The 27555-nt window shown below is 39.1% G+C and overlaps 1 protein-coding gene across 1 annotated transcript in view; it reads right to left on the minus strand.

The window, feature by feature from the left end:
* Nucleotides 1–6489: 6489 nt before the first annotated feature.
* STK32B (serine/threonine kinase 32B) overlaps nucleotides 6490–27555 on the minus strand; it is a 167888-nt gene continuing 146822 nt past the window's right edge. The window contains exons 10-12 of the mRNA XM_062636353.1: nucleotides 23472–23603; nucleotides 22644–22708; nucleotides 6490–7913 (exon numbers count right to left, since the gene is read on the minus strand). Coding sequence (XP_062492337.1) covers nucleotides 7775–7913; nucleotides 22644–22708; nucleotides 23472–23603 — 336 coding nt within the window. The 3' untranslated portion in view covers nucleotides 6490–7774. The remainder of the gene's footprint in view (nucleotides 7914–22643; nucleotides 22709–23471; nucleotides 23604–27555) is intronic.

The raw sequence follows: 27555 nt of genomic DNA on the forward strand, positions 1-27555 counted from the left end.
GCACTAGAAGTTCATGCATCTAAAAAATGGTAATGCAGCCTCATATTAATAACTATCAGTCCTGGTGGGGCAATTGTAAGAAATCGGTGCATTTCTCAGAGAAGTTTTTCCAACGAGGGACAGCACAATATCTTAGAGACACAGAGAGCTTCATTTGAGTGGAAAGGTTGAAAACCCTGAAGGGAAAACACAGGAGGGTGTTTGTGTTGTGTGTTGCCGGGAGAATGTTTTGTGTGTTTAAAGACGAGATGAATAACAGTGAGGATAATATGAAGCAAAGAAGTATCCAAAAAGGCTAGTTGTGTGGTCAGATCCCTCTTCAAAACAGCAATAAAAAGAAGCAGAATAAAATTAAAGACTGGTAGGATGAAATAGTAACATTTCTTTAAATAGAGTACACATAGTCTGACTGTAGGATTCAATATCTCTACTACAAGTTTTAGCAGATACTTTGTCTTGAAGAAAATAATGAGAATATGGCAATGAAAGTTACTGCTATAATATGAGAGCACACTATCAGTTATATACATTTAGGGGCATTTGTCTGCCCAGATTGAGTGACTATGCTTCTCATTTGCAAAAAAAGCTATATTGCTTATTCAAATAGCTGTGCCTATAAGATGGCAAAAACATATTTCAGAAATCTCTTTAAAATACATGCTGCCTTGCTGGTTGTCTTGCTCTATTTAATGTTCTTTCTTTTTTATTAGCTGTTCAGTATTAATGAGTGCCTCTGAAAAACATTAAGCCTGGTAACTGCGGTAAGAGGAATTCTGGCTACAAGAAAGCCCTCTGAACCACTCTGACCAGTGGATTTGGTGGGGTTTCAGCAGGCTCTGAGCATTTCCAAGACCTTTAATTCCTGGTGTTTGTAACTCAACAGTAGCAGTGTAGTTGGAAAACTGGGTGTTTTTTTTCCTGACAGATTCATTGGTGGGAGAAGGAGATGAGGATGCATACCTGTAGGTGGTTAGCAGGACCTTGGGAGCGCAGTGACTGATCTGTCTCAGCCAAAATGTTCAGCAGGGATTGTTTGCTGCAGTGTTTGCACGTGGATTTTTGCCCTCTACAGCCTGGTGAGGTGAATGCCCCTGACAGACCATGGGAAAAGCAGGATTCTTAGAGAACTAAGCTGGTTCTTGCTGTCATGCACTTTACCCACTTCTTCATTTCAGCTCTTCACAGTTCTCTTGGGTTTGAGTCTGCAGCTGCAGAGAGAAACCTTCCTCTTGGAGAACCTAGCCTCCTGTGCTCTAACTGGCCAGAGATGGGCAGAGGACAAGGCACTGCTGACAGCTCCTGGTGTCACCACAGCCGGCTCTGCCTCCACTCCACTCCCTCGGCCCTTTCCCTACTCTCCAAGACTGTATAGCCTGAGCTTTCAAATATAAACAGAAAATTCACATCTTTAAGGAGACGTTGCATAAAATTTAATGCAGAAAAAAAACCATAAATCTGCATTATACAGTTGCTCATTACATTTAATAAGCCGATTTCTCCGTTACCTGCTTCCCTGAACACTTTTTCCAGTTTATTTCTGGCTTCAACTTACATCTTATAAAGCACGCTCAAACTGTAAATTCCCTGCAGTAATGTCTGACTTACCTTAATGTGTGGATATAGTGTTCATCATGATAGGGCTCAAGACTTAAAGCATTCTCTCATTACAAATTAACCACATTGAAATTGCCCCAGTAACTTAGCACATTGACTGGAGAATATTAACCTCACTATAGAATTGTATAGAAAAGTTATAACTACTAATTAAATTATGTAGTATTTTTCCAAGAGGGGTTTCTCAAGTACAGAATAATCGTGGGAAAATTTCAGGGATATAAAATAACATACACCAAAACAGTGAAAAGGTAAGATGAAAATTCCCCAGAGCTCTAGTTCCAACTTCTTTGCTCATGAAATTGTCTACGACTAAACCTAATTCCATTAAAAAGGGCACTGGTTTACATAAGTCTTTATTGGTGTACATACATTTTAGAAAGACTTGCATTTTAGGACTGTTCTCAGTTGTATTTCCCAGAATGGGCATTGAAGGTTACAGAGCTTTTGACATTCTTACTTCATTGTTTAGAATGGATTTAAAGAAAAACCAGGAACACTGAACAACAAAGCTGTCTGCCTTAACGTTGTGATTTTAAGTCTCTGGGAGGAGTCATGAGGACTGTCTGGCTATTCTGTAAAAAATGGTTTAATCGATTAAATATATTTCTCCTTCCCAATTATAAATTACAAAAAAAAAGGGTGTTTGTGACTCTGAGCCAAGTTCATTGATGTATTGATCATAGCTAATGTCAGTCATTATTAAGGTCCTGGTTGTGCTGTGTGTTTCCTCACAAACACGATTACAGCAAGTCAATTTGCATTGCTAAATGAATGCTAAGAATATCCAATCACTTTCCCTCCTGGTCAGAGAGTAGTTAATCCAGTCACTAAAATACTGATAAACAGAAGTAACTACTCTGACAGAAGCTAAGATTTTTAAGCACAATATGCATAAGAAATTAGGCATGTAGCTACTGATAAACAACTACTAGTATTCTCTCCAAGAGAACTGCAAAACTGTTTTACAGTCACACCAGTTTACCATGGAGGTTACTGTGTGGCGCTGGAAGGATTTATAAAAGCTTTACCATTATTCCTCGTTCAAAATTTACCACAGGGCCTGTTGGCAGCATGTGCAAAGGGAATGAACTGCAACTGTTGTATAGGAAAAAATAATTCCTGCTTTTCCTAGCACGACTGATGACTTTGGCTCCAGTGGCTGCTGTAAGTTGTTGTTCCTTTTGCTGCTCCAGAAGGCAGAGTCCCTTCAGCCTAGAACTGTAGACAAGTGACTCTTGCATTCACTGGCTTCTTATTTCGATCCTGCATAGGTGACCACAGATGAAATCTAAGCCATTATAGAAATAAGGGGGATTATTTGCAGAACAGTGGGTTGTTTTGGGTCTGATCTTGTTAGAGCAGGGGAAGGTCAAGAAGAAACCTGTGGTTTTTTAATTAAATACACTTTGAACATCTCCTTGCTTTCCAGGTCCCACCAAAACTGTAAACGTACCTGCCCAAACCCTCCAAGCTGCTCCTATGTTGGCAGATGCTTTTTTCATGGTAAAAGAGTTTGCATAGCTACCCAACCAGGAAACAGAAAAATGCCAATGATTTTTATTCAGCCAACCACAGTTCCGCAACACACCAATATTTGTGTTTAGCTTAAACTGTCAGAAATCACTTTGAAATTGTGATCACAGACTTCTGCAAGCAGAAAACATCTAAAACTTCTGAAAGAATGGAATGTAAGAGGGGATTGGTGCCTAGAATTTCCTCTACTATGTAGTTTGATGTCATTTCGAATAGTGTGCCGAGATCTATAATCAACCCTCCCACCCATCCCACCCACTATCCCCAAATCTACAGGAAAAATGTCTGAAATTACTTCATTAATAATTTTTGTCAAGACTACAGATGAAAGGAGCCATTTGTATTTTATCACAGTTGGTAATTAAACATTTACAGTGCAGTGCCAATATTTAATGCACAATGTAGAAGGAGCAAACTGAGCAGAAGGCAAATCTGGCAGAGTTAAATATGGAGTGATGCAGTGGGAATGTGCATGTGTGATCAGAACTGTAACACCACAGAGCAAGTGGCATTGCAATAAAATATTGTAGCAGCAAACTGCTTTTCCAGCTGTGTTAGACTTTCTTCCCTCTTCCCTGGAACTAAAATGTGAAAGAGTATTTTACCCTCGAAATGACTTGGAGAAACCAGATGAGATTTTGGGAGTTAAGATCACTGGCTGTTTTTGCAGGGCAATAAGGCTGTATAGGATAAATGAGTCCCAAGGAGTTTCTTCTGGTTTTATGACCACTCTGCTTTGTTTTCCCTCTCCATTTCACTGCATATTTTGTAAAAACCTTCTACATCTTATTTGTTGCCTTCCCTCCTTTCATTTCTGATGGAAAGCAAGGCAGTATTCATTGCAAGAGAATATTTTTGTGTAATTTCTCAGTGCTCTAATACTATTTTTGCACGTAAGGGTAAAAACTGTTTAAAGTGCTCTCACTCCTGTTGAAGTGATCACAAGTGTTCTCATTTTTTTCATAGTAGTACTTGTTCTGTCCTCACAAAGCACATACTATACAGAATGACCACTCTTCTTCTTCCACAGCATTATAAGAGCCATTTCCTTACAGCTATGTCAGTCAAAAGAAAAGATAAACTAAGAGTATAAGTTGCCCAGATAGATGGCAACCTGTGACACACAGATGGTCATAGGTAGATGACTAACCCCTGAACATTCAAGGTCAGGTTGGATGGGGCTCTGAGCAACTTGGTCTAGTTGAAGGTGCAGCCCATAAAGCCAACAGTATCCTGGGCTGCATCAAAAGGACTGTGGCCAGCAGGTCGAGGGAGGTGATTCTCCTCTTCTGCTCTGCTCTTGTGAGACCCCACCTGGAGCACTGCATTCAGCTCTGGGGACCCCAACACAAGAAGGACGTGGACCTATTGGAGCAAGTTCAGAGGAGAGCCATGAAGATGATCAGAAGGCTGGACCACCTCTCCTATGGAGACAGGCTGGGAGAGCTGGGCTTGTTTATCTTGGAGAAGGGTCTGGGGAGACCTTAAATCAGTTTCCAGCACCTAAAGGGGGCCTACCAAAAAGCCGCAGAGGGACTTTGTATAAGAGGGAGTAATGCTAGAACAAGGGGGAATGGCTTTAAAATGAAAAAGGGGAGATTTAGATTAGATAAAAGGAAGAAATTTTTTTACTGTGAGGGTGGTGAAGCATTGGCACTCACCGACCCAAGAAGCTGTGAATGCCCCATTCCTGGAAGTGCTTAAGGCCAGGTTGGAAGGGGCTTTGAGACACCTGGTGCAGTGGAGACTGTCCCTGCCCCAGGCAGGGGGGTTAGAACTAGATGTTCTTTAAGGTCCCCTAAACCCAAACCACTCTGAGTCTGTGAAGTCTCTGCTCATTGCAGGGGAATTATGCTAGATGACCTTTAAAGGTCCCTTCCAACACAAACTGTTCTATGATTCTGTGATGCTATGATTCTACCTTGGGTCTCCACAGTACAGCTGAAGGTATTCTCTGACCTGTATAATAAGTCGACAAAAATAATAATATGCAGAAGAAGGTTCATCTTGCAGTCAGTGGAAGTGCCATGGACTCTGCATAAAGCCAACTGGTGCTATAATTTCTTTTCTCTGCAGATAGTAGAGTTGTTTGAGAAATGATCATGTGACAACAAGCGTGAAATTAAAGTGTCTGAGTGAGCTTGCACTCATGCACGATACTCTGTACAAACATATTTAAGTAGATGCCATCTATGGAATAACCAGGCTTCTCTCAAAACCAGCTTAATAGTGCATTGGCAAAGACACAGAGCATCCAGCAGATCAGCCTGCAAATGTTTGGTAGAATCATGCAGAAAATTCCCCAGATTTTTAATACAGTCACTGGTGAACTTCTTACACTCTGGAGGCTGTGGATCCTTCATTCTATAAACATTTTATCTATAAACCCAGGCTTCTCTGTGGGTGCATGTACAGTAGCAGGCAGCGCAGCCCAACAAGAGGGGCTTTGCAAAACAGAGCAGCTGGTGATGCAGACCTGAGGTCCACATGAGGCACACTTGGGGAAGTTTAATTTCAGATATTCTCTCACTGGTTCCTGTGGTCTACAGGCCACAGCTGGATGAATGGCATCAACTGCTCTTGGAGCACATCTTCTGGGTTTGTGTCGTCCAAAAAGAATCTGATTTGGGTGCTACAGTGTGAACAAAATACAGCAGGGCTGTAAGGTCGAGTCATTAATTTCAAAAATGCCTTCCCAGGCTGAATTAAGGTGTTGGTACAGCTCCATACTATGCAGTTGATGTACAAGATCCATCACAGTAATCTTCTTGTTCAAAACAACTATAATAATAGCAGAAAAGCAAAGATGAAATTGCCTTTTTTTCCCCAAATGTTTTTCTGATTGGAAATTTTTACATGGAAAATCTTAATAAATTACTAGCCCTACTTCCAAAAACTCCATGACTCTAATCTATGTCACCTGATACATCATGGACCCTGCAAACATTTATTTGGGAGTAGTAGCATTAATTTTGGTAAGATTACTCTAGTAAATAAAATCTTTCATTTCTTTACAGGATCAACATCCAGGTCAACATCCAAGATCATAATGCATTTTGATTAGAACAATAGAAAAACAATAGAATAGGTGTTTCCAAAAATCATGTGAAATGTCATCCACTTTGCTCCTTCCCAAGTGAAACCAATATTAATCACTATAAGAAGGGTTTGACATGAGATAGTTTATTCTGGGCAATGAAATATATCCTATAATGAAAAAACTCTGCTTCTTTGCTTGATCCTAATTAAGGAAGTAGACCAACACCATGCTCACGACACATGTAAAAACTACCTTAATACTCTGTAAACTGCTCTGCTGTTGACAGGAACACCATCTCATTTCATGGAGCAATAAAAATCTGTATTTTGTGAAAAATTTTGACAAAAAATTACATATAATGTAAAACCAAATTTTAAAATAGATTCAGTTACAAAGAACTTTGTTTTGCAAAAGATAGAATGGAAACAATACAGTAAAAATAGAGTATTACAAATAAAATGTTTTTCACTTTCAAAAGCCTAAATTATTTGTTTTAAAAATTTGAAATGAAATTTGCTTATGGATGGTAACCCTTAAAAATGAAAGCACATTAGGACAGAACAAGCATGCATTTATTATCAAAACGTGGAATGCACAGGTTGTAAAACACCATAAATGTAATTGTGAGAGCTGTTTGAAAAAAAAAAAAGGCTTTCATGTCAGCAACATTTCGGATAAAGTATGTTTCTTTCTATTCAGGATGGTTCTCATCCAGAATAGATCCATGAAAACAGAGACACATGTAACTTCTTCACATTTTATAACACTTAACTATGGAGCTGAGCAAATTCTTAATGTTTTTATCTCTCCTTACTAAGCTGCTTTTAAACTCTGGCTCAGTCAGCCTATTGTTACATAAAGGGCTTTCTTTGTCATGGTTAACATACACTACTAACATGTCTGATCCTGCATCCACTAAAGTCACTAGCAAAACTTTGACTTGGCCAGGGTCACATCTTTTACTACAAAGCAGAACGCATGATGTTAAAGAACAATGCAAATACATTCACGCTGCAAATTTTCCAATGGGCTTCAGTTATCAGAATGAAATGATTCAGTGTTTGGCCTATTTGACACTACATTCACATATTTACATTATACACTTCTGTTACAAACTCAACAGCAGGTGCTCAGAAACAGTTGTGTCCAGCAGTTTCACAAAATTCCGTTTTAATTAATGGAGACAGAGAGGGTAACGTAAAGCCTTCAAGATAAAGCTGGCTCGCATAGAACATTGTCTCTTGAGAGCAGCCAGAAGCTTGGCAATCTTTGAGAGGCTGCCTAACGAATTGTTTCAAGTTTACTTCCAGGATTTTGAAAAGGAAAGTCACTCTTACTTATAAAACTGTATTTCACTGCTGATGGTCATTTTTCCAGTGGCAGAGTCAAAATAAGAGCAGGGATGTACATGGGAAGTCTCTGCCGATGTGCTCTGTGGCTTTGTCCTTGGCTGGGGATCCTGATGTTGGAGGAGTTAGTTAGGTGTCCCAGGACCCCAGGGGTGAAGAAGAAGGCATGCACAGAGAGGACCTTTCCTCGCCTTGCCAGGGTTGAAGTCTGAAGTGCGTGCAGGGCTGTAGCTCACTAGCTGCTGCAGCCTCTTGTGCAGCCGTGTCCCAGTAAATTGTTGTTACGTCCATCTTGAAGTTTCTCGTGGCTCTGAAGAGGTGCCCTGCTGTCCATGCTGGAAGTCTGTCCACTTTGATCCTGCTGTCTTCTTAATCTGCCAAAGGTTAAAACATTGATATAGCTATCAATGCTGATACCTGTATCAGAACAACTGCCACTGCCTGTCCTGTGGATACCCACATACACCGGTGTATAAAAAGGATTCATACACCATTTGATCTCTACTAACTCCTTGAGCCTTACAGCTCCACTTTCCTTTAAACACGGATGATTACTCCCTCCTAAAGGCGTGCAGTTGGGTCTTAGTCAAACCTGCTCTCATTAAAGCCTATCATATATAGCCAGCAGAGGACAGTGCTTTCTCCGGCTTTAGCACCTCTGCTCGGACTGCAACTTCACTAAACTATGAGGGTTGTTGGCTGGGCACACAATAGCAATAAGCAGCTGCTCCCCTCTGCTGCCCTACAAAATTATCAGTAACCTGCATCAGTAAAAGAGAAAAAAACCCGTAAGATGAAGGTATATTCCGTATGCCTCTTGTTATTACTTCATAGGCTGTCAAAACCTCCTAGGTGATTCCAAGGAACAACAACAATCCTATGTTGTTTAAAGACTGCAAAGTTGTCTTCTTTTGACATCATTTTCTAGAGAACAGCAATAGCCTCAGAGGTACCAGCTGTTTTATCATCAAGTTTCTCGGCATTTCTGTTCAACAGTGATATCAGCTTCAGTGATTTTACTGTGATTCCTGTGATATACAAATATTTTCCTCCAAACATAGACACAACATAAGTACTCTCAAGAAGGGTGTCAAAATTCATGGAGAAGCTATGAGGTAGGGAACAATATTTTTTCTAAAACATGAATAGTTGCTCTTTTAGAGGAATTTTTCTGTTTGCTTTCTCAAAATGAGAAACAGATGTTGATGCACTCCTGAAAAAGGGACCAAGACTTGGCACCAGAGAATACTATGGAAGAAGCTGTTATACTGATTATAAACGGTATGCATGGTATTCTCAAAAAAAACTTAGCAAGTAACACTGGCTATGAAGAAAATAATAACGGAAAAGCATTCAAGAATGAAATGTGAAGGGTCAATTTCAAAGGGTAAAATACTTCCAGGTGGCACAAAGACTATGAAGACTCCATACTGAAGACTCAGAAGAGAATGCAAAAGGACATGAAAATTCTAAACAGGGCAATAAAGGATGCTAAAGTAAAAATAATGAAAACACTGTCCATATAGGCTGAGTTTAAAAGATCACGAACACAGGCACATTAAATGAAAAGATATAAGGCAGACTGGAAAAAACCCTCAGAAGATTAGAGGAACAAATTACTAAAAGCATTTACCCTAATGGTGATTCTTATAAGTGTACCAGAAATACAGCGGTTATCATTGAGTCTACTAGCCAATGGATGACTGAGTTATTAGAGGATAGGATAAGAAATATGAGACCCTAGCTGAAAAGCCAGTGGTTTATCTTCACCAATGTTCGGGACACACAAGCTTAGGGACATTCTATTGTTCATGAGAAATTTGTCCATCATCTCCAGTAAAACCATCTGTCAAACAGCTTTAGAACCAGCCATTCAAATGGATGTTGACACAGCATCGATTGGATTTGCACCCAAGGACTCTAAGAAAATTGCAATATATAACTTCTGCACAACTGAATGGGGCATAGAAGTTACTGTTGAAGCTGTCTTGGCACCAATGAATAAAACACAACAAATGTCATGGCATTTATTTTTTTTAATATGGTCTTCAGAAAGGGATTACTGGGAGAGTATTTGAATAAGAAAAAGTCTTGGAACACCTTAGGGTCTGAGCTACTGTCCTTCACAAGACTGAAGTACTTACAGGCATCTAAAGAAATAGCTACAGTGCTTGGAAACTCATGTTGCAAACTGTGGCTTGCAAACCTGTTCATCCTGCTAAATAGAGGATTAAGACAAGTTTTGGCTCTATGGAGATCTGAAGAATCATTGTATTGGTCCAAGACATGCAAGTGATTTCTCTTTGAATTTGTTTATTTACTTGGTTCATAAAATGCTAAAAAAAGAAGGCTTTTACTGTACTGTTAAAATTAATGGGAAAATAAGAACTCTCAATAAGAACATAAAGCAGGAAAACACCATTTTAACACTTGTATTGGCACAAAGACAGCATGTAAGGAGGACAGTGGAAAAAGCAGAGACATGGAGCCCATGCTGAGTTCAAAAGATACCAGTGAGAAGCCTCAAATTTCCCACTCTCTACAGAGGTGGTTTCTGTCGTTAATTTATTTCCATTATTTTCTTTTACCCTGTTTCTACTTCCCAGATCTATTATTGAACTGTAATTAGATTATGGGGGTGTGGAAGTCTAAAGAAACATATTGTCTTAGCAGTGCTTCCTTGTATTCCCTTTTCAGACATTAACTGTTTCTGTATCTAGATTCACTACCCATATTTACAAGCTATTAAAGTAAGCACTAGATTGTTAATCTAATGATCTAATATTAACTATTATTTAACTATTTAATAATTTATCAATCACTTTATTCAGTGATTAAAATGGCATTAAAGACTTGTCTATAAGGGGCTATTGTGGACGTGCTAACACCTGATTACCAGTGTGCCCTGGGGACTGCAGAAATGGATTAACAATCAGTAGATGCAGATTCTATTTTTATGTCTGTCACTCTTTGGAAAAATTACAGCCCTTTTCTGTGCCTCAGCTTCTCTCTTAACAAGTACAAAGAATATAGTGTGGTGAAACGATGGGGAATTATATTTGTACTGAAATCTCACATGGTTTGGAGCTCTGGTCATAAATCTGAGTTGTGGCTAAGAAATAGAAACAAAAAGAAAATTGAAGCCATGTTTGGTCTGATGAAATCTTTTATTCTTATCAAACCCATGCCCACAGGAGATTTTTCTAGATGGAGTGGTGACAGAGCATGTTACAGGCTTGTACTTGCAGCTCTTAATGAGGCAAAGGATGCAATGGACAGGAACATGCCAGGCAATGTGGGACTTTGCTTCCAGTTGCCCATCTAGAATGTGATGCTGAGGCAGCTGCTGCCAAGAATGATGGAAGCTGAGAGCTTTGTGCCTTTAACTACTGTTCTATGCCTCACAGGCCTGAATGAAATGGGGAGTTTGGACTGTGAAGACCCAAAGGACTCACACTGCCACCTCAAAGAACAGCATCACCCTTGGTATTGGTAACTTGGAGTATGATGGGAAGTACAAACACAAAGCTACTGTTTAAGCTACTGGGTAGCTTGATCTTTACATATCAATATAAGCATCATGAGAAGTCATATGTTTTGGTTTACCTCTCTGACCCATATAATGAGTGTTTGGTGGTAAGTAGGTGGTGGACAGGTGTAAACTAACAATGTTGGTCATATCAGCTCATTTTCTGGATCATCTCAACCAGAAGATGCAAAAAGACTTCCTTTCCTTGGTTTGCACTGAATAAAAATGTTCATGACACCCACAATCTCTCATGCTTTAGCAAGAAAAACAAAGTCACTTCCTGAAGCTCATGCAAAGCCTTACCTCTTGCAAAATCCCTTATTTAAGGTTTATAGGAGCTCATGAGCATCAGGAAAAGCTCTCATACTATGAAATCAGGGCAATTTTTTGGCAGTAGTATGTAGGTCCTGCAGTACGCACAAGTCTTTTAAAAAATAATGAGTACTATATTTGAAAACTTCCTCCATTATTATTTTTTTTTGTTATCATTTTATCATCAATTAGAGGCAATGATTGTGGAAATGTTGATAACTGGTCATGATTCCTGGGACAATAAGCAGCTTGGCTTGTCATCTGGCTGACACTGCAGGGAACACAAATGAAGTTTGATATATGGACACTTAATAATTTTCTGTCTGCAATTTTTAATGGTTTCTCTTATAAATTGATTCTGGCTGTGATCTCTTTTTGTGAAAATTGAAGAAGCTGGCAGTATTTCCCAATTGTAAATGAGTGCTTCGCTTTCTCTTATGTCTGTCACCAAGATTCTGCTTGCTTGTTCTCATCTGCCATGTTTTGATTTAACTACATTTTTAGTGAAAAGCTAAAATAAAGAAGTGAGCAAAAGATCCTGATCAGGTTACTTTTAATTGAATAAACATATCTGGGAAGAGTATTTTTGCTTTTCAAAACAAAATGTGCACCAAATATATCAGAAAAGAGTGAAAACACAGATACTTGTTTTCTTTTTCAAAAAAAATAGCAAAAAGAAGCTGACAAGTTGATCAGAAGTACAGAAAATTTGCTTATTTTACACTTCCATCCATAAAGAAGAGAACTCTAACCTTTTCTCAGTGTAAGTCTTAAGGAAACATGCTAACAAAAAAGAACTCTGGGATACAATACTCCTGGATTGTCTGCATCCTTTTGGTACGAGCTGCAGATCCTGCTCAGATTTGCTTCCCAAAGAACCCAGGATGCAGGATGAGGACCTGGCATATGGTCAGGACATATGAACAAAGAGAAGCTTCTGGCCAAATTCTGCAAAATTCCCCAATTTGATTTCATAGCAACATACGTAAGAACTAAACGGTATAATAATCCTGCACAAGATTAAGTTACCTGTTAACCTGAATATCCGCTAAACTATCCACTTCACATTCCCCAGTGGTATCCAAAAGGATTCTCATGACAGGTAGCAAAAAGAGTGCTGCATGGGAATGTCGTTTCTGTATTTTAGACTTCAGTTACATTCACACCACAAGGTAAAATGGAAGCTAAATGGCACAGACTGGCTTGCATCCTTATGACTAAACTCTCTAACCTTCAAACCAGAGTTGCTGTATTCTAGCTGCCCATAGACAGCTTTCAGTCTATGCTAACCTCTGAAACATGAAGGGAATTGCTTCAGAGAGAGACTGTGGCCCTAGAAAACTTATGTCAGCAACCATGTTAACAACTGAAAAGTATGGAATATTGCATATATACTGCCTTCAAAAAATAGACAACAGCAATACGGTAGAAAATGAAGGATAAGTAATAAAAAGGAGTAGAAATAGAAGGAAAGCTAAACACTGAAAAATGAGGAAGGATTTAAAAGAATCCCAACTGTGGAAATCTAATTAATTAAACTAATTATATACATAATTAAAACTTAAATTATCTCAGAAAACAGCTGTATATAGCTAATGTTCTTTCTTATTAAAAAACCTCTTTACACCTAACAGAGGAGCAGTAACCATGGCAGAGTTAATAATGGGCTTTCCTTTAGCTTGTGCTAAAGTGAACTCAGCAGTGCTTTGAGGAAAATAGAAATCAATGAAACGTGTATGAATTTGCTAAGCATTTTCAAGTAAACAAAGAAGTCACAATCTTGCTCTGTGCCAGAGGAAGCTTGGGGCAGACCAGGGCAGACTTAAGGGATGACTGGAGCAGAGCCAACATTCATCACTCAGCAATGTCAATGCTGAGCCACACAACTCCAAACTGAAAATTAGTCTGTAAACTCAGATGATTTCCCCTTGCTTTAGAGTCTGTGTAGAGAACCAACATGTACAGAGCAGCTTTAAATGAATCACACTGCTATTATGTGTAGTAGCAGGTATGTATTTTGGAAGACCTGGCTATAACCAGTAACCTCTTCAAATCACTAGCAAGTGTGGACATCATGAGTCTTTAGCTCTTCCTTGATAATGTTTACACTTACAACCTGCTTGTTCTTGGCCTCCTGCCCCACAGCTGGGTACATATGGCTCAAATGCAATTGCCCTACAAGTGGTGTTTGGTGCCATAGGAGATGCCCTTGACTACCTGACACTCAGAGCAGGCATGTGCAACAGCAGATTAGAGATGACCTGTGCCTGCTGGATTGGCAGGCAAGAATTTAGTTTTGCAGAGATGAGCTGAGCTCACAACTGTAGGATGGATTTTATGCCTGTTAACTGTAGACAACTGAAAAATCAGTTCAAGCTCTCTCTACAGGATAAATGGAGGCACTAATATAGATTAACAAGTACCAGTCTGTTATCTAATTACATGTGTCACAGATCAACCTTGGGAGATACAAGTCTCTCCTCACTGATTACTAAAGGAGATTAAGCTAAACAAAGGATTTTTAAATGGATTACTTTAAAGGAATATGGTATTCTTGTACCTTTAGAAAAACAGCTATACCTTTCTTCTCCAAACCACAGATTCAAGACCCTTCCTGTCTAGCAGCTGTACAAGGTCACCACACACTGCACTGCTTAGCAGAGCCAATTTACTTCTGGATTAGAGCTAATTTACACCCACACTGTTCAGGCGTACAGAAATTGAATGGTCCCATCAGCCTGGAACACAGCACACGCTGCTGAACACTGCCAAGAGCTGGGTAATGAAGTCACTCAGGAGCACGGGGGTGCAATTTCCTGCTCATCCATGCAGACGCGCCTGTAGCATATTCAGGCTCTGGGTTTGCCAGCAATAGCTTTTCTGCATGACTTGGGCTGTATCTTGAAAAATAGTTTGTTGTCTGATTCCCATTTATTTAAAATACTTTTGAAAACCTTGTGTGCACCCTTTGGGGTAGGAGTTGTTCTGCACCTAGCCAATATTTAACTCTGTCTCTGACCGCAAACATGTACTGTTGGTACTGACTACTTTGACAGAAACAATCACAACCTCAGATCTGTTTTCCTAATACACTGCGATGCATGTGTTTTGATAGCTCAGTAGATTACCATGTAATCATTCAAATAACTCTGTTTTAACTCCATTTAAATTTAAATGACTGAGACATAGACTAAAGTTATGCTGTATTACATGTGATTGTGAAAAGTAAAATTTTGGAGGAAGTATCCCCATGTAGCACAGCTGTCTTCTTGTACCAGTGACACTCACAACATTTACTCCCACCCTTTCTAAATATCCTGAGGGAAATATGCTTTTACCATGGGTAATTGATTCAGGTTGATAGCTCCTGCTGAGTAATTATGTTCAGTAAATGCCTGTGAATATAATTTTCTATCAACCAGCAATTTATAATCAAGCATAATGGGTTCAGGTGCACATACGGCGTGAGTGACATGTGAAATACTAGTATGTGGAAGTCAAGTGACAAATCATAATGTGTGCTGTAGCATGTTGACCTGCTATGTCTTGAGACCTCAAGTTTACTTTGGGAATTGATAAAGCAAAATAAGAGTGAAGATATGAAGTAAATAAATGAAAACATCAAACTATGTGCAGCCATTTAAGGAACTAAGACTAAACCAGCCAATTAAAATTAATACTGAAGCCACATTGAGCCTAGTAAAATAGGTATCTCTTGGAAGTGGGTTATTGTACATCCAAGACCAGATGCATCTTAAACAATAACTGTCTTGTTCAGCCACATTTAAAAATGTGAACTAGTTTTTCTAGTTTAGATACCTCTGTAGATCCAAATGTACAAGGAATGGGAAAGCAGCTATGAAATGTCCCGTTAATGTATTGGTTATTAGACTTTGTGGGACCATAGAGGGAAAATTTTATTTCTAGTTAGCCAGAATCTAGTTTTAAAACTACAGGCATTTGCCCATGAATAAGGATATTTCTCAGCAGTGTGGGCCAAAACTCATTCTTAAGACATTAATTTCCTAGCCTGCCTTTGGTGTGTATCTTGAAGGATGCAGGCTCATCCTTTTGTACAGTCGTCAGCAGATGGATAGGTCAGAGGAGTTACTTTGAAATATTCTCTTCCTTTATTCTTTCTGGTGAAAGGTGAAGTGATTCTTTGGGTGAAGTCCAAATGAAACATACAGGGAGAAGGATAATTCTTCGTCTGCATCTAGAGTTAGATCTTCTTTGCTGGAAACATATTCTCAGCCACTGCCATCCTCACTGAGACCCTAGACCCCATAGCAGGGAGATTTCAGAGGAGCTGGAGTGAAGAGGCCTGTTAACAGACAGCAGATCACAGCAACAAGCATGATTTTGTAACAGACTGAGAATTTAAAGACAAATAATAATATAAGGCCTGTGAAAGCTGCCTTTGCAGTGAAGGTGATGCACGTCTATAGCTCTGTGGAATGAGGCTGTGACCCCTTGGGAAGCCTGCACTGGAGCAGACTCCTCCAGGACTTGTGACCCTGGGGGGGACCCACACTGGAGCCGTCTGTTCCCGAAGGACTGCACCCCATGGAAGGGACCCGTTGGAGCAGTTCATGGAGAACTGCAGCCTGTGGGAAGGGCTCATGCTGGAGAGGTTCATGAAGGTCTGCTGTGGGAGGGACCCCACAATGGAGCAGGGGAAGAGTGTGAGGAATCCTTCCCTGAGGAGGGAGCAGCAGAGACAGCCTGTGATGAACTGACCACAGCCTCCATTCCACTGGGGTGAGGAGGGATTGAAAACTGTGAGTGAAGTTGAGCCCTGGAAGAGGGGAGGGCTGAGGGAAAGGTGTTTAAAGGTTTAGTTTTTATTTCTCATTATCCTATTGTGATTTGATTTGTAGTAAATTAAACTAATTTCCTGAAGTCGAGTCTGTTTTGCCCATGACAGTAACTGGTGAGTGATCTCTCCCTGTCCTTATTTTGACCCACAAGCTTTTCAGTATATTTCCTCTCCCCTGTCCAGCAGAGGAGGGAAGTGATAGAGCAGCTTTGGTGGGCATCAGCATTCACCTGGGATCAACCCTCCACAAAAGCCAGTCTGGCTCTGCCTTATTACTGGGACCTGATAAAAAACATTCTCAGCCTGGAATAAGCATCTGTGAAGAGGCTGGTTCAGCCCTACCCTTCTCCTTGCACCAGCAGGGTTCCAGGAATCAGAGCCTGCAAGTTCCAGGGAGTAAACACAGCCTGCTCTAACCTCTCTGCTGGCTAACCTCTCTCCACCTAATCCTCATGCAAGATTTCTCTGCCAAAGTCCAAAACCTCAATTCACAAGAATCTTCTTGTAAAGCCTAGTTAACCACACAGCTCTTTCATTCTCTGAGGGATGGAGCTCCCAAAAGGAGACTCCGCTGGTAGTTCAATTGTAATCTTACAGCATAACTCTCAGCCTTTCTTTAACCAGCAAACCTCCCTAGACAATGCATAGGGAAGGTGGGTGCCTGACACAGGGATACACAGAAGCCACTGTATTTTACACCAAGCCATGCAGAGCAGTCACTAAGGGACACCCACAACCAGAGTATCATATCCCAGATGGGACACAAGAAAATTATCTCCAGCTAAGCTTCACAACCCTGAGATCTTCCCAGGGAATAAGTGCCTTATGTCCCCTGAAACACAGCAAGGGACAATCTGAATCTTACCTAGATCTCTTACTGCCCTAAGCCTTCTTTACCTTCATTATTTCTAGAAAGAAGACATGTATGTACTTCCATAGATGCATACATATACACACAAATATGTACATTTTATTGTGCAACCCTTGTACTATTATGAAGACTCTATACACAGATGGAGACCTTATAAGATGAAAAGCCATAAAAGCACATACCCAGCGATTCCATCTAACAGAGATTCCAGTCTCCCATATTGGCCCATTTAAGACACTAGTGGACAGTGTCAAGGAATAAGCCAAATGGAGGCAAATGTCTGTTATGGCATTTCCTCCTCACTTCTTACATTTCCATACTTCCCAAACCAGTGAGTACATAGGAGGTCTTGCGTCTCATGGACCTTGACAGATTTTTTGCATGAATTTTGAATTTTTTCTAATCCTTTTCTGAATGTTTTTGTGTCTTTCTCATCCAAAGCACCACTCAGTGCTGTGCTGAATTGCACACGGAAGCATGGTTTTGTTTTGTTTTGTTTTAAACCTGCAGATAACATTGTGGCCTTGAGTTACCAGAAGGAGTGAATAACTGTTGCTTAGTCATCTCAGTAAGTTTCGTAAGGAACCAGAACTGTATACAGAATAGAAAATGCAGGTGTATGTATATGAACATACAGCTTCCTACACACAAAACCATCTCCATGTTCATTTCTCTATAGCTTTCTTTTCAGTCTGAGCATATTAATACCTTTTAGCTTTCAAATAAGCACTGTGCTATCCACAGGCTTTACAAAATCTCTCTCCTTCATAACTTAAGTTAATTTAGATTCTACTGTCCCAAAGATAAAGTTTAGATTATTTTCTTCCTATCATATATGCATTTATCAGTACTGAATTTCAGCTGCCATTTTCTTGCTGCCCTGCAGCTCAGAACCATGACAATCATTATCCACTGCAGCTCTTTGCAGTCAGATTTAATTTTGACTACTCTGGTATCATAACAGGACTTTATCACCTCACCATTCTCCTTACTTTCCAACTCATAGAATCATAGAATAGTTTATTACTTCATATAACTCATTTATGAATATAGTCAAAAGATACACAAAGTATTATAATGATTGGTAATAATATTACTGGCTTGTTTCTGCATTGCTTCAGGAACTGGCCTAAAAATGTTTTCTTAAAACAGGTGAGTTCAGTCTTCATGATTCATTCTTAATTTATGGAGGCTCACAAGTGAGGATTTACACTAGTGCAGGACATGAAGACAGATGAAGAGAAATCATAAAGGCAACCCCTTATGGTCATTGAACAGTCATGACATGTTATGCAGTCTTCATTTATCAGAGATATGATTTGTTCGATGTAACCTATTAAAAACAATCTTACCTGGTGCTCAGAATCAGACAGTTTTGGTTTGTCTCCAAAGTATGAGATGTAGGAATGAAAGTTTTTCTTTTCTCTGCCTATGAATTGACTTTTTGTTTCATTTTTGTGAGGTGCACTTGTGTTTATTAGAAAAGTAAACAGAAAGTCAATGGAAACAAATTGCTGGCCTACCATGATGAGGATTTGTGTCTGTTACCCTTGTCCTTCCAGGACCATGTTTCAGTACATTGAATGCTCTGATATATGCACCACCACACAAACTTTAATTCCCAAAGTTAGATGTCCATTTGGTGAAGTGTAGCCACTACAATGATATAGTTACTTCCTTTGGCCATTTTTCCAGGCAGGCTTCAAAAATGAGGTTTTAGACACTCATTAGCTTTTTATTTTTTCCTCCATGAAAATGTGAAGGAATCACATCATTGAAATTATGGCTTTTGTGTGATCACCCTTTTTGCTAAAAAAAAGTGAATTTGAAGATATGCTTACAGAAAGATTCCTAGCTTGGACATGCTATGCTTGAGTCTTTAGGCAGCTTGGCTTGGTATAATGAAGAGAGTGACATTTGGACTGGTAATTCTAAGCCAGTAATAATGAACAGGAGTCAAAGGCAGAGTGAAAGGGCTTATGTGACCAATCATAAATTATTAGTGCCCAAAACTAAACCAGATTCAATCATCTTCTTCCTAATTAGGTGAGATTGCAGGAGCAATCTGCAAAAGAAGACATATCCAATACAAAAGGAACAAAAAACGGATCAGTGAAGAGCAGCCACTTGAAATGCTCAGAAAGAGGTGGATTTAAACTGAATTAAGGTCAGCAGAAGAGACAAGAAAAGAAAACTTGTGCTTTAGCCTCATCCATAAAGCATTCAGATATTATGGGGATTATGGTAATATAAATATCTCCAGAGACACTAAGTGACATAAAATGCCTATTAATGAAAGTATATTCAGTGAGGTATATTGCAAATCATTATGAATATTCAATAGCAATCGAACTGAAATGAAACAGAGCACCCAGGGACTCTGGATTTGAATCTGAAAAGACAATTGAAAGGGGGAAAAAAAGGAAGTACAAAGAGAGTGATAATAAATTTCGTCTTATTAAAAATGCAGAGAATATAAAGCAAGCTTTTCACCTATGATATGGACAAAATCAGACAATATGATTTTAAGCATCTTAATATGCTTGAAATATGCTCCCTCAACTTCTGTTGTTTATTCTGGGAACAGAGAGCTGTCTGTTCACTTAGAACTGTTCAGTACCTTTTAGAAAAGAACCAGGTAATGCCAAATAGTAGGAAATATAGAAAGGAAAGGGAGGGAAATGTGCAGCAGCCATCTGTCTGCTTCAATCTGTAGCAGAATTTTTTTGTATGGCTGCATTGGACAAATACTGAGAAGAGAAATAAGGTGTACTAGCAGCTCAGGAAAGAGGCAAGCCTGTTCAGATCAATCTCCTACCAATGCTATTGGGGAATGTTAGTGTTAAGTAGAAAGACTTCGCTTTCAAAACCATGAGAACATTTTTAAATGTATCCATTAGAATTATTTAAACTATGTATTTTATGTGAGGTTATTGCTCCATTGCAATTAGTAAACTAGTTCTGCAGAATTCTAACCCATTTTCATGTACGCTGGAGGTGTGAAATACATATTCTACTCAGTAAAAAGTGGCTATAGGATTTTATTTTCAGTAGCTGGCTGATGATGAAAAATTTGTGAAGCATCTAACTGAGAGGAGTAGGTATTTCCTGTTTTCTTCTTTTCTTTGTTTACTAATCTCTTTAATCTTGAAGACATCTTTCAGGGAGAAGAGGTGGCTCAGGAGCCAGGAAGGGTAAGAAATATGATTCCACTGCAAGCAAATATTGGATCTATTTCTTCTGTTTTTGGCTATTACAGGTTTTGGATATTCATAAACAGAAATAAGATGTATGTGAACATTTGTTTAGTGATAACTCCACAAAAATAGCACAATAATCTGTGCTCAGTGTTTTGATAAAACTACAAAAATAGTGTGGCTTTATCTGTACAATATTGCTTCCACTCCCCCACCCATCCTCCACCTCCAAAAAAATATTGAAGCTGTAGCCTACAGCTGCTAAATGAGATCAGGTTCTTGAAAAATTGCTGGTAAGTCTGTGGGAATACACATTCAGATACTGTAGAATTGATGCTGCACTTCTAGATATAATAAAGCATCTATCCATAGAAATAGATTTAAAACCAGGAAAAAATTGTCAGCAAAATCCATGTAAGTACAGCCTCAGCCTGTACATACAGCCCCGAGGGTATAGAAAGGTGTAAGGAAAGCCACGATGAATTACTCTGGCGTATACTGCATAGCCTTTTCCCTCTGGTATAATAATATCTGAGTCTCTTATTGCTCTTATTTTATTCCCATTAACTTGAATCCACTTTGTACTTCAAAAATTTGACCTCTGCTTCCCCCCTTATTAACATGTTTGTCTTAGAAAAGTATTACAGAAGTCTCTCTCTGCCCTTCTTCGGCTCTAATATGACTTAAACAAGAAATGATTGTGAGGAGGCTTTAGACAATGCAGAATAAGTTATAGGTCTATACTAAATATTTTCCTTTACCTTGTCAAAGCCAATCAAGCAATGACCAAAACACATGCTGTTCTAGATGAAGTGCATGTGTTTTACCTTTTGCTTCCATTTTGCCTGTACTCCTTTTAAATTTCTCTTTGATCTCTCATCAACCTCTCAGAGTCATTTATAGCTTGTGTTATTACTGTAGTCATGCAATATGAAACAAAAAATCTTCCTATCCACTGCTAAAAAAAAAATAAAAATAAGAAACTGAAACCATGTCAATAGAAATTATTTAATGCTAGGGAGCACACACAAAGGGATTTTGAAGGTGTTTTACAAAGCCTGTTGTTTTATTCTATCTTTCAAAAATTGCTATTTGTCGATAGGGTTTCCTTGACATATGACTCTGAAGCAGGTGAAAGAGTTGTATCTAGAAATGAACTAGTTGCATGAACAACTTATCAGAAACACATTAAATTGATCTATCAATGTAATCTTTTCCTGTTGTTGTTAATATAATCTTAATGATGTTGGGTTTTGTGGTTAATAAAAATCTCACGAAATTTAGGAATTTCCTTGTGCACTGACACCAGAACAGATTCAGAGAAGTCAGCCAAGACCTTTCTGTAAACCTCTTATGATCTGACTTGGTCTGGCTTTTCTTATTTATGGATCTTACATAAACATATGGCTCTCTTGTGCTAAATATCATGCAAAATAACATGAAGATTCTGCCGGAACTTCTTTTTCTTTGCAAGTCCTTGCTGCAGTTTCTGTGAGCCATCAGTACTGGGAATAGACATGTCCTAGATTGTAACAGGAAAAATGAGGCTGCCCATGGCATAATTTCTTTCATGACATCATGTCAGCTGTGCAAAGTTGACAATCCCTTTCCCAGTTTTATTTACAGAAGGCAGTAATTACCTGCACTGTAAGCAATGTTAGTCACCACTTTTTAATTAATTTCTTATATTTCACAACTCCATTACAAAGGCTTGCAGATGCAATTAGGTCAAATAAAACCACTGAATATACTTGGACAAACTGCTAGATTTGATCAAAGACACAAACAGCTCTCCTGTTATGAACTATATCTGTTAATACAAATGGGTCCATAGTGGCACCAACTCACACACCATAAACTACGTGAAATGCAGTGTATTAGTTGGACCAGGAAAACTATTGACATCCTTCGGATTCAGACTTGTGTCTGATATAGGTTTAATATTTAGCTCTGTTGAAATAAACTTTGTTTTTATAGCGGTGAAGTATGAATGGTGTTTCCAAGTCAGAACACTGCAGTTCATACTATTAAAATTTCACAACTTGTTACTTCTCTTAGTTTTGTTTTGTGAAAAAGCCCCTTTTATTGTATTCCTTTTGCTTAATTGCCAACAGTTTCTCTGCAGAGTGAACAGTGATATTTACCTTATCTCTTTAATATAGTTTGATATCACAAGCACTTTTGCTTGCTTTCAGAGGCATAAAAACTACAAAACCATCACACACTGTAAGAAGAAGAAATCAATGGAAATCCAAGCCCTTTAGACCATGCTGCTCTGATCATTAATCACTTTTTCTTAAGCTGAGAGAAAGAAAAAATAAATCTCAAATTCATTTCAGTAGTGAATGCTAAACAGGCATTAAGAATTGCACTTACTTCTCTCTGTTGAATATGATGAATTCTTTCCTAACGGTTTCCAAGCACTGCTGCAGGTGCACGTTCTTTAAAAAACAGCATGAATAAGTTGATTAAAAAAGATGGAAACTCATAGACAAAAATCACAACAGCTGAAACAATACTGAACAAAGAGGCTTATGAATGGATACTATCAAAAGGCATTTTGAAGGCTCTTCAAAAGTGACAGCACAATCAATCTTTCTTTGGAAGAAATTCCCCACAAAGAATTTTACGTCTGATAGCTCTAAGAAGAGCAGCTTGCATGAGCATTCAGAATCATTAAGAGCAGCAACAGAGTTCTTAAAACCTCACTGAAATGAGAATTCAAGTCTGGAAAATTATTATTTCTTCATTTTCTCCAAAGTGTAGACTGTTCATACAATCAGTCATTCTACATAGGACACATTAATCAAGACTGCAAGAAACGGCTTTAAAACATTTATAAATAACAAGCTTTCCATGCTGCATAGTTTTGATTTTTCATATTATCGGTGGATAAATACTCTTTGTAACTATCTGTCCATGTGTGGGAAGCATATTTGCCAACTGGCAAAACTTTTTCATAGTTTAAATGAGCATCTGAGTGAATCTTAAAAATGATTACAACTTAAACATGCTGTAACTATTTGAAATAAATGATTGCTTTTCATCTTGCTTTGGAGATCATTTATGCTGTATGTAAAATGACAGACATAGAGACTGAGTCTATTTTCAGAGATGACAAAACTGAGTTGTGATAAAACTGAGTTTGTCTATTAAAGAATTTAAATGAAATGCCACTGATCGCAGCCACAGTACCCAGCTTACCAGTGGGCAGGTTTCCTTAGCTCCATCTTTGGCTTTGTTTTTGGCAAGTCGCTTTTTCTTTTTATGGAGAGGTTTGGACTCTAAAATCATTTCTTCAAGTTCAAATGTAGGATCACAGTTCAGTCTTCCTTTCTGGTACAAAAGGATTCAGAATTACTGTTTGAAGCATCATGGTGGTTTTTCAGTTTGCCCATCAAGTGTTAATACCATTAATAATGATCCAGCTTCACAACCACAGTAAAATGAAAACTGTCTTTTTAGGCCTGGACTGATACTTGAATTCTAAATAAGGGAGATAAGATAAAAATCATAAAGCAATTATAAAGACTTAGATCCTCTTCCTAGTTATACAAAGATGTACTCCTAGAGTAACTCCAATTATGTCACTCCAATGAGAGAGATTAATCTGGCCCAGGGCATTCATCAGAATATCAGTTAGTGTTGAACAAAAATGACAACTGTAATAGTGCAGAAGGGAAGGGGAGTACTTCTAAGACCTTATGTCCTGGGTTCAGCAGCAGCAGTCATTTTTTTCTCCTTCTTAGCAGCTGGTACAGCACTGTGTTTTGACTTTTGGCCTGGGAACAGTGCTGATAGCATCAATATTTTTAGTTCCTGCTCAAATGTTTAGTCTGACCAAGGACTTTGTGAGGCTCATGCTCTGCCAGGGAGGAGGGGAAGCCAGGAGGAAGCAGAGACAGGACACCTGACCCAAGCTAGCCAAAGAGGTATTCCATACCACAGCACATCATGCCCAGGATGTAACTGAGAGTTACCCGGAAGGGCTATCTCACTGCGGGGTTGGACTAGCTATTGATTGGTGCTTGGTCGGACGAGTTATCAGGTGTTGTATTCTCTTCCCTTGTTATTTCCCTTATCATTATTATCATTGGTGGTAGCAGTAGTGATTTGTGTTATACCTTAGTTACTGGACTGTTCTTATCTCAACCCGTGGGAGTTGCATTCTTTTGATTCTCTTCCCCATCCCTCCTGGAGCAGGGGGAGAGCAAAAAGGGGGTGGGGAGGGGGAGTGAGAGATAGACTGTGTGATTTATGGCTGACTGTGTTTAAACCATGACACCTTAGTTTTTAAAATCTGCTTTTCTGAAGAGATGAAGGTGGATTCAGTTACCTAGCTCCTGTCCATGGTAACAAAGCAAGGAAGGGGCCTTTTTTTGTTAGCAGCATTCAGATAAAAAAACAGTTCATAGAATCATGGATTACCAGGTTGGAAAGGACCTCAAGGATCATCTGGTCCAATCTTTCTAGGCAAAGTATGGCCTAGTCTAGATGTCCCAGCACACTGGCCTGCTGAATCTTAAGTATCCAGCATTGGGGAATCCACTACTTCTCTGGGGAGATTATTCCAATGGTTGATTGTTCTCACTGTGGAAAATTTTCCTCTTGTGTCCAACCAGAATCTCTCCAGGAGTAACTTGTGCCCATTACCCCTTGTTTTTTCTGTGTAAGTCTTTGTAAACAGGGTCTCCATCTTCTTTGTAGCTACCCTTTAAATACTGGAACATGGTGGTAAGGTCGGTCTCCCCTGAGCTTTCTCTGCTCTAGGCTGAACAGCTCTAGGCTGTTCTCTGTCTTTCCTCACACAGCTCCCCAGTCCATCTTTGTGGAACTTCCCTGGACCCTCTCGAGCCCATCCACAACTTTTTGCATAGCAGGGACCAGAACTGAACACAGTATTCCAGATGTGGCATGACAAGCACTAGGTAGAGTGAGACAACAACGTCTATATCTCTGCTGGTGATGCCCTCTCTGATGTAACCCTGCATGCCATTCGCTTTCTCTGCCGTGGTAGCACACTGTTCACTCATCTCAAGCTTGCTGTTCACTGGGATCTCAGGTCCCTTTCCACAGATATGCCCTCCAGCTGGGCAGATCTCAGCCTGTGCTGCACTCCTGGGTTATGTTTTCCCAGGTGCAAGACCTTACATTTGTCCTTGCTGAACTTCATAAAGTTCTTGCTAGCCCACTCTTCCAGCCTTTCCAGGTCATCCTGCAGGGTGGCTCTCCCTTCTGAAGTGTCCGCTTCCACCCTCAGTTTGGTATCTTCAGCAAATTTGGTCAGGGTACATTTGATCCCATCTTCCAGATCACTTATGAAGATATTGAACAGACTGGGCCCAAAGTCAGTCCCCTGGAGACCACACTGGTGACAGGTTTCCTGTTTGAAAAGTTGCTATTTACCCTCACCCTCTGGGTCAGACAGTCTCCACCACAACACAGAGCAATAGTCTAGACCATAATGTATCAGTTTCTCTAGGAGAAGGTTGGAGGAGACTGTATTGAAAGCATTGGAGAAATCCAAGTAGACAATGTCCACTGCTGACCCCACAGCCACTGAGCGGGTTACTTTAACACAGAAGGATATCAGATTTGTCAAGCACAATTGGCTGTTCGTGAATCTGTGTTGGCTTTTCCCAGTCGTGTGCTTCATTTCAATTTACTATGCTTTTTCTTACCTCTTACTGGCATTACTTAAATATTATAAATTCTCAATTTTTATATTAATTTATGATGCTTGAAACAAATCTTTGTTGTATCAGGAAGCCCTTTTCAAGCAGGTTGATTGGAAACATCGTTTTTATATGGTCATTTCCTTCCTTGATTTTTTTCAGATTCTTCTTTAATTTTTTTTCAGGTTCTTGCTTCTTTCAGATCTTTTCAGCATAAAAGTTTACAGGAGCATAGTTCATGCCTTGAGGGTTTTTTTTTTAAATTCTATTTGTTAGTGCAGTAAAACCATCTCATGACAACATTTGGGATTGAGCTCTTCCTCTCCTATTCAAGGGTAAGAACTAGGGTAAGGCCAGAAAAGCTACGGTTCAGTTCACAACTTGGCATCCTAATTACTGGGTCAGGGTTCTGCTGCTCCTTAAGATCAGTATAACCTGAGCTCCTTTCGTCTTCTCATTCTCTCAAAACAGAAAAATAAACTGTGCAAACCACGTGGATTTTGTAATGGAAGATCTGAAAGGCAGCCTGTTTTCTTCTGAGAGTTCAATCACGCCATTGTCACTGGCAAGGTGAAAGTACTAAGATAAGTCATATATAAATGGCACATATTTAGTAACCAAAGATACTAAGCAGTAAAACCATGTCAGAAATCACTTGTATAACTTGTGGTGTCTTATGATGAAACATTTGTTTTAGAGATCACTCCATCATTTCATTCATAGCTAAGTCTGTATACTCAAAGTATAATATTAAGCTTTCTGATGCCTTTTCCTGCATACTAGCCAGTCGGGTTTAGTAAAGTTTATTTTTTGTCTTAATTAATGGAAGTTTATGGTTTATTTATATTTATTTATAAATAAATAATTCTTTACATTTAACCAATCAGTTCCTTGTTTTGAGCATGTACAGTTTTAAGATTTGTTTGAGCACTTAAACATGTAACTTTAATTCTGAAGCTTTAAAAATGAAAACAAATAATATTGAAGCACTTTTTTGCTTCCTTTATCAAATCTCTAACATACAAAAAAAAACCTACTAACAATCTGTAACTCCAAGCTGAATAGAAATAAAATAAGTAAAGCAGAAAGAAACACATGTGCTTGTTATGTAAAAACAATGTTTATGGAATCAAACTACACAGGGAGAAATTAAACGATTGCACCTTCCTACCACAAGCCTCCCATGTGTCCTCCAGCCTGCAGAAGGCAGGCAATCTCCTTACAAAAAAAACGTGCTGCCAAAATGTATAAAACTCTCTAGTCATACAGCTATCCCCAAATCCCTGCATGTGCTGGGCTCAATTCACCCTCTCACCAAAGCCTGAAAACCAAGGGAGATGCTATTGCATGGTCTCAGTTAGGTAAAGGTTTTACTGGTGCAACAGAGAAAAGAGTTCTCAGAAAATACCTGGCCAAAACAGGTATTTATGTTTATGAAATAGTAAACTTTATTATAATAAAGAAATGTGCTCGAGCAAGACACCTTGACTCTTGCCTTCTCACTGTTTTTCCTAGTACACCTGATCAAGCAGGAGGAGCAAACCCTGCAATATCAACCCCTGTCCTGAAGTGCCTGGTAGGGCTTGTAACGAGACTTTCAGATTAATCTGAGT

The sequence above is a fragment of the Pezoporus occidentalis genome, unplaced genomic scaffold, assembly GCF_034315485.1.
Source record: "Pezoporus occidentalis ecotype Australia unplaced genomic scaffold, CSIRO_AGI_Poc_V1 ctg48, whole genome shotgun sequence".
Taxonomy (NCBI): Eukaryota; Metazoa; Chordata; class Aves; order Psittaciformes; family Psittacidae; genus Pezoporus; species Pezoporus occidentalis.